At 46.2% G+C, this 7,094-nt stretch overlaps 1 protein-coding gene across 1 annotated transcript; it reads right to left on the minus strand.

The window, feature by feature from the left end:
• Window positions 1–232: 232 nt before the first annotated feature.
• Window positions 233–6,405, minus strand: LOC139579275 (ubiquitin carboxyl-terminal hydrolase 37-like). The gene is made up of 9 exons (XM_071407783.1): window positions 6,057–6,405; window positions 4,873–5,538; window positions 4,456–4,587; window positions 3,706–3,838; window positions 3,461–3,597; window positions 3,209–3,308; window positions 3,002–3,081; window positions 2,539–2,789; window positions 233–977 (listed from the first exon to the last, which is right to left on the minus strand). Exons 2-9 carry the CDS (start codon window positions 5,472–5,474, stop codon window positions 856–858), a joined length of 1,557 nt encoding a protein of 518 aa, XP_071263884.1. The 5' UTR covers window positions 5,475–5,538; window positions 6,057–6,405; the 3' UTR covers window positions 233–855.
• Between the last annotated feature and the right edge of the window lie 689 nt (window positions 6,406–7,094).

The following is a 7,094-nucleotide window of genomic DNA, read 5'->3' on the forward strand; positions in this document are numbered from 1 at the left end:
GAGAAAATGTATTTACCACATTTTAAATTCAGTCTGCAACACAACAAAATGTGTAAAAAGTCTAGGGGTGTGAATACTTTCTGAAGGCACTGTATGTTAAGATGAATGCTCTAATTGTAAGTCTGATAAATGACTCAAATGGAAATGTAATAGAAATTCATGGTAAATAATGTATTGTGTAACTTTGGAGTCACTTTTATTGTAAATAAGAATATAATACGAAAAAGCTACCTGAGTTAAAGAGTTACAACGGTTAACAGAATCATCTTAAATTGGATTATCTTAAATTTGTTTGTCTTTAAAATTGCATGGCATGCACAAGTCATCTCCCGACATGATCAATGTTGAATATTGCAGGTCCTCCGGTCTGACCATGCTGAATAAGAGGTTATACACCACAGTGTATTTCACAACAGGAGGATTTCAACCAAACCAAATAGAAGGGATGTTGTACCCTCTAAATAATCACACACTCTATCCAACACATTTACATGTGTACTACATTTAGTGTGTATACTTTATACGTTTTCTTACATGAGCTTTATACATTAGGTGAAGCAGTCAAAAGAAGGGCAGGTATTTATGACATAAGCTACTGAAAGAATGTTGATGCTAGTGTTGAAGAGCAAGTCTCCCTTGAGCCGCATGATTGAAGCAGGGCCGAGTGCTGCACCTGTTGAGGCAGGTCTGAGGTTGTTGGGGCTGGGCCTGGTTCTTCCCATGTTGAGGCTGGGCTGAGTGTGTGGAGGCTGGGTCTTGTTCTGCTCATGTTGAGACTGGGCTGAGTGTGTTGAGGCTGGTCCAGGTGCTGCCACTGTTGAGACTGGGCTAGGGGATTTGAGGCTGGGCCTGGTACTACCCCTGTTGAGGCAGGTCTGAGTGTTTGGAGGCTGTCCAGGTGCTGCCCCTGTTTAGGCTGGGGCTGGTGCTGGTGGCCCTGTTAGGCCCTGTGTGCTGGGGCCTCCCGCTCTCTTGCCCTGTAGGGTGAAATGAACCGTACACATAAATAGCAACACAAGAACATAGATGGCGAGAGTCAGCAGTACCTGAACATATAGAAGAGCATGTAGGCACTCCGGGCTCTGGTCCTCAGCACAGTGGCTTCATTGGACATTGACACCTGGCTGTCGTTACAGCAGAACCAGTTTCCACTGGCATGCAAGATGTCACTAATGTAGTGCCCTGTGGAACAAGGAAGACAGACTAGAGGTCAAAGGTCAGGCTATTGTGGGTAATAGAGTGTGTTGTAACAGTTAAACAGTTCATTTGGGAGGTATTTTATCTGTTACATGTGTCGAGTTTTGAAATCAGAGATAAACAAATACACGTTGCATATAATTAGGCATGCCTCTCCATTCTTTTGAATTAAACTGCGCAAACTCTAAACATTTTGCAGTGCTTGTTGGGATGGCACTTCACTGTGAAGCCTGCAGACTTGCTCGCTTGGCCGAAGTGGCTATTGGAGGCTCTAATTATCCCCTACTCCAGGGTTTCACAAATGGCGGCCCGCGGGACAAATTTGTCCCAAGGGTGATTTTATTTTGCCCCCCATGTCTCTGACCAAATAAAATGTAATTGTTAAAAGACTGTAAAAACAACAGCAAGTCAGCTCCAAGTGATTTTCATTTTGGAAATCTGTTTCAAAGTATTCCCACGCACAATAAAGAGAGATATGTGATTGTGACAAATGTAAGCAATGTTTGAAATGAGTCAAATATTATATCTGGCTGGCCTTCTTACAGTCAATTTGCAGTCTACAAATTATTAGTAATTTTGTTCCATACCCCTGCCCATCTGGCTAAGATAAAAAATGGACCCGAGTATGAATCTTGTTGATGATCCCTTGCCCTCAATAATATTCACTCCCTCAGCTTTGGGATACTTGTGTATACGGCAGAGGCACACATGAACGCGTAAATTGAGAGCCGAGGAGAAGGAAGTGACTTGGAATTCAGCTGATATCATATGTATTTTGCATCTGCATGTGTGTGTTTTATGGTATTTACTTACCAGAGTTTGCGGAGCCTCCCAAATGAGAGACTACCCCAGTCAGCTGGTAGTAACCATTCACTGACTGCACTGGCTGCTGCTTCTGTAAGAAAACACATGTGATCGTAGGATTTTCATTTCCTCTACAGTCCACCACACTGTCTACAGTCTACTACAGTACTAGTCTACTACAGGAAGTCTACTACATCGTGTACTCCTCATAACTATCTCAGTGTTCTGTCATAACTTATTTTTCACTGGTTTCACTCTCTATCTCTCTCTCTCTTCTCACCACTGAGGCTGTCAGCAGCACTTTTCCTGGTTCCTGGTCATTTGAATCTGAGGGGTCAAATATACATATCAAGAGCTGTGAAAACGTGGTCACTTGTCTGAAATGCTCTGGACTAAAACAGCTCCCATACATCACTACAGATGTCTGAGAAACATTTTAAATTGCAGCTTCCAGCTTCTCTGTCAGCAGGACCGTTTTGGGAGTGGGTGGTTTGTGTGGTGTTGGAGCAAGAAGAGTGTTATGGTGCCATGACCTACCTGAACAGCAGAGGGCGCTGTCTTTGGCCTCTCCAGGTGGGCTGGAGACTTGGCTGGCGAGGGTCTGGGGGATGGACCCCTGGATGCTGGGGGCCTGGTTGGTGAGGGCCTGTGGGCTGTTACTGTGCAGGTGTGGCACCATGTCCCCACAGAGGGTGGAGAGCCTCAGCTCCGAAGGAAACAAAAGAGGAGCCTCCAGCTTCTCCAACCCCCCAGGTCCTCCAAACCTCTTCAGATGCAGAACCAGCACACTGCCCAGAGACAGAGAGGAAGATAGATGAACAGACAGACAATGAAACCAGTCAACAAAATAACAGATGAGTGAAATGTGTTCGGTGGTGCTCATCCCTAAGTCCTACAACCTGCTCAGGAAGGTAACTACTCCTAAAGGCTCAGGACACAATGACCACTCATTTCATGAAACACTGCTAGTCCTATGAGAGGTTATAAAGGGACAACTCACAGAGGCAGTGTGTGGAACTGCTCCACCTTTAAGGCGTGGAGGCCTTTACAACCCTCACATGTGAATTCAACCTTTTCACCCTGGTTAGAAACAAAAGCATTACAAAATGAATGACACCACTACAATAATAAGAGCGTATTATGAGGCAGTGGGCAGCTTGCCCTGGGTGTTAGTCTCTACATGCAGGGCTGAACCCTAAGTGCTGACTTTGAAAGTGAGTGCTAGGCTGCTCAGCAAGGTGCGCTCAGGGCTGAAGTCCAATGAGAGGTGGTTGTAGTCCTCTCTGGTGGACGACTCGCGCCCACAGCTTCAGAAGCAGCACAAAGAGAAGGAAAATGCATCAAGTCTGTTTCTGTTTCAGGTCTCTACAATGTTTCTGTTATGCCATGTGTTTTAAGATATTATTTGTAGAAAGATCATGTTCTCAGTAGATACATTACAACCAATGGGATCTCTTACCTGGTACATGTGCGCACCGACACAAGCTGGAACTCCAGCTGGGAAACAGGGCAGGTATAGTTCACCCCGAGTGTCTTCAGTATCATGCCCTCCTCCTTCAGCTGGCACATCATGTTCACAAGTAACTCGTGTGCGTCCTATGATGAAGAAGAGAGAGAAACACACCAAGATAAAAGGAAATGATGAAGAGAACATGAACACTTGCAAAAAGAGCGCTCGTACACAAGAGAGTAGTCCTCAGTTACCTGTTGCGTGTCCCCCAGATACTTCAAATCGTATCCCGACAAGGAGTACTTGACCTTCCACATGAGGTCTGCTTTTGAGGCCTGGTTTGCCACACTGTCAGGTAGACTCAAACGGTGCACATCAGACAGACACCTGTAGGGGAGACAGAGAGTAAATTAGCAGCTGACTGGATGGTGTCAACCTACTGGCTTACGCCTGAAGAGGCAGATGAGTATATACAGATATGTTTTATCTAGCGGCACCCCATCATTAGAAATTATTCATTCGAGTCAAAGCAATTTCACCTTTGAGGACGGACAATGAAGCCAAACAACAAAAATGTGTTGTTTATTCTCCTAAGATATTTGGTTTGGATACTACTCTCTATTCCAGAGCATTTTAAAAAACGACCAAATTTCCCACGGTAAGGTGGAATGTTCAGTCAATGAGCATTATGGGGCATGTAGTCATTCTACACTTTCCAAATTGGCCTACAAATGCCTACATCATAATCAGTGTCATTGTTGTTCCTCTTGGTTATGAAGATTCCCGAAAACAAAACAAAAACCGAAAACAAAAAAAATACAATACACAGCAGAATATGAAGTGGTTAAGGTTAGGAAAAGGGTTAGGATTAGTGAAAGTGCTCTCCTAACCTGCTACGATAATCACTTTCTATAGAAGTGGCGTGAAAAGAGTGTCCCTTCTTTAATTTATGACCACAAATAATGGGTGTGTGGGGTGAGTCTCTGCATTTGAGCCTTCCTTACCTGAGCAGGTTGGAGAAGGGGGAGGAGCTCCAGAGTTGTTCCTGGTGCAGGATTGCCTTTGAGAAGGATGGCAGGACCAGGAGGCACTGCAGGGTGGCGTTAAGGAAGCAAGTGTTGCCAATGTTAGGCAACCTGTGAAGAAGAAGCAGCCATCAGTACACACATAGAGATGAATCATAAACCTTCATATCTCTATAAAGTGATGATAATGGCAGCCATCTTGGTCAGGGATAAATGATATTTAACACAAAGAAGTGGATGTCCTTTAGACCAAGATTGACATAATTCATGGGTTTATAAATATCTAATAAAACGAACATGCTCGATAGTAAGCCCTATCCCCATAGTATATCAGACACTGATCTCTAAACAACAAATAACTTATATTCAATGCATTTGCAGTGTGTTGTGGTTTACCCAAGAAGTTCCATGTTGACCAGTGCCCCCCGTTCTCCTCTGGCCCCCTGGGTCTCTTCTGGCCCTCTGGTGGCTGAGCTGGCCCTGGGAAGAGTCATGCTGCTGGTGGCTGAGCTGGCCCTGGGAAGAGTCATGCTTCTGGTGGCTGAGCTGGCCCTGGGAAGAGTCATGCTGCTGGTGGCTGAGCTGGCCCTGGGAAGAGTCATGCTTCTGGTGGCTGAGCTGGCCCTGGGAAGAGTCATGCTTCTGGTGGCTGAGCTGGCCCTGGGAAGAGTCATGCTGCTGGTGGCTGAGCTGGCCCTGGGAAGAGTCATGCTGCTGGTGGCTGAGCTGGCCCTGGGAAGAGTCATGCTTCTGGTGGCTGAACTGGCCCTGGGAAGAGTCATGCTTCTGGTGGCTGAGCTGGTCCTGGGAAGAGTCATGCTGCTGGTGGCTGAGCTGGCCCTGGGAAGAGTCATGCTTCTGGTGGCTGAGCTGGTCCTGGGAAGAGTCATGCTGCTGGTGGCTGAGCTGGCCCTGGGGAGAGTCATGCTTCTGGTGGCTGAGCTGGCCCTGGAAAGAGTCATGCTTCTGGTGGCTGAGCTGGCCCTGGAAAGAGTCATGCTTCTGGTGGCTGAGACTGGCCTCTGGGGCCTTGGACTAGAGTGTTCCTGAAGAGACAGAGGTCTGGAGGAAGGAGAGAAACAGGTCTCAAGCCTCCAACACAGAGATAGTACCACTCTACACAGTCTCTCTATTAAATACTATACTGTACTATAAACACAGTCTGATTAGTTATGTATTCATTTTCACGCATTTTCACGCATTCACGCATTCATTTTCACGCATTTTCACGCCATTAGTTATGTATGTACTGCTGTCCATATAAATGCAGTGTACCAAGTAGACCAGGGCAATAGGTTAGTACTCTCTTTATCCACTAGATGTGGATAGAAGAGCCTAAAACTACAGTTTGAGGAAAATAAATTTCTGGGACTGTGTTTATCAAGTGTCTCAGAGTAGGAGTCTGATCTAGGATCAGTTTTGCCTTTTAGATCATAATAAATCAGATTACTACGGACAGAGAGGACCTGATCCTAGATTAGCACTCATACTCTTGATAAACACTGGCCCTGGTCTTGTAGCACAAAACCCAACTCTCCAAAGAGACTCTAGGATGGCACTGTACTTTATGTTTGAATTACCTGACTGTTGCGCCCTCCTGGCTGGTGTCTCCATGACAGTCCAGAGGGTTGGTAGGAGTGGGAGAACTAGCATGGGACACCAGTGGAGTGGATTGCACTGGGGAAGGGTGTTTGGCAGGTGACCGGGGTACAGAGGGCTGTTTAGCGGGAGAGCAAGGCTGAGAGGAACATTTAACAGGAGAGGGAGGTGGATGGAGGGAGGAGAGTTGGTCAGAGGGTGAGGGGTCAGAGGTGGCGAAGCCATTCTGTTCAGAATGGTCAGATGGAATTGGAGAGGGGGATGAAGTGCCACTCTCCTTCTTCTTTCTTCTCTTCTGCTCCACATCAACTGAATTTGCTTTCTGACGTTTTTTCTGATGACAAGAAGATGTGATAGTGCTAAATCCTTTTTTCCTTGATCCCCAGCCAATGGAAGAGGGGGGTCATCAGAATAGTAAGAGGTAGGCCTAAATTAGAGGAACTTATCCTAAACCTCAAATAACACAGTATAGACAGGTTACATTGAGTGACATTTGCAAAAGCCAAACTTCATATACATTTCATGTACACTTTTTATGTACATTTACATTTAAGTCATTTAGCAGACGCTCTTATCCAGAGCGACTTACAAATTGGTGCATTCACCTTATGATATCCAGTGGAACAACCACTTTACAATAGTGCATCTAACTCTTTTAAGGGGGGGGGGGGGGGTTAGAAGGATTACTTTATCCTATCCTAGGTATTCCTTAAAGAGGTGGGGTTTCAGGTGTCTCCGGAAGGTGGTGATTGACTCCGCTGACCTGGCGTCGTGAGGGAGTTTGTTCCACCATTGGGGTGCCAGAGCAGCGAACAGTTTTGACTGGGCTGAGCGGGAACTGTACTTCCTCAGAGGTAGGGAGGCGAGCAGGCCAGAGGTGGATGAACGCAGTGCCCTTGTTTGGGTGTAGGGCCTGATCAGAGCCTGAAGGTACGGAGGTGCCGTTCCCCTCACAGCTCCGTAGGCAAGCACCATGGTCTTGTAACGGATGCGAGCTTCAACTGGAAGCCAGTGGAGAG

This window comes from Salvelinus alpinus, chromosome 6, assembly GCF_045679555.1.
Source record: "Salvelinus alpinus chromosome 6, SLU_Salpinus.1, whole genome shotgun sequence".
Lineage (NCBI taxonomy): Eukaryota > Metazoa > Chordata > Actinopteri > Salmoniformes > Salmonidae > Salvelinus > Salvelinus alpinus.

Coding starts and splice junctions, on each gene's coding strand:
- LOC139579275 (XM_071407783.1), bottom strand. CDS start 5,474: ATGACTCTTTCCAGGGCCAGCTCAGCCACCAGAAGCATGACTCTTTCC. Junction 3,839..4,455: donor CCCTTCTCCAACCTGCTCAG/GTAAGGAAGGCT, acceptor TCTCCCCTACAG/GTGTCTGTCTGATGTGCACC. Junction 978..2,538: donor CAGCGCCCTCTGCTGTTCAG/GTAGGTCATGGC, acceptor TTCACCCTACAG/GGCAAGAGAGCGGGAGGCCC.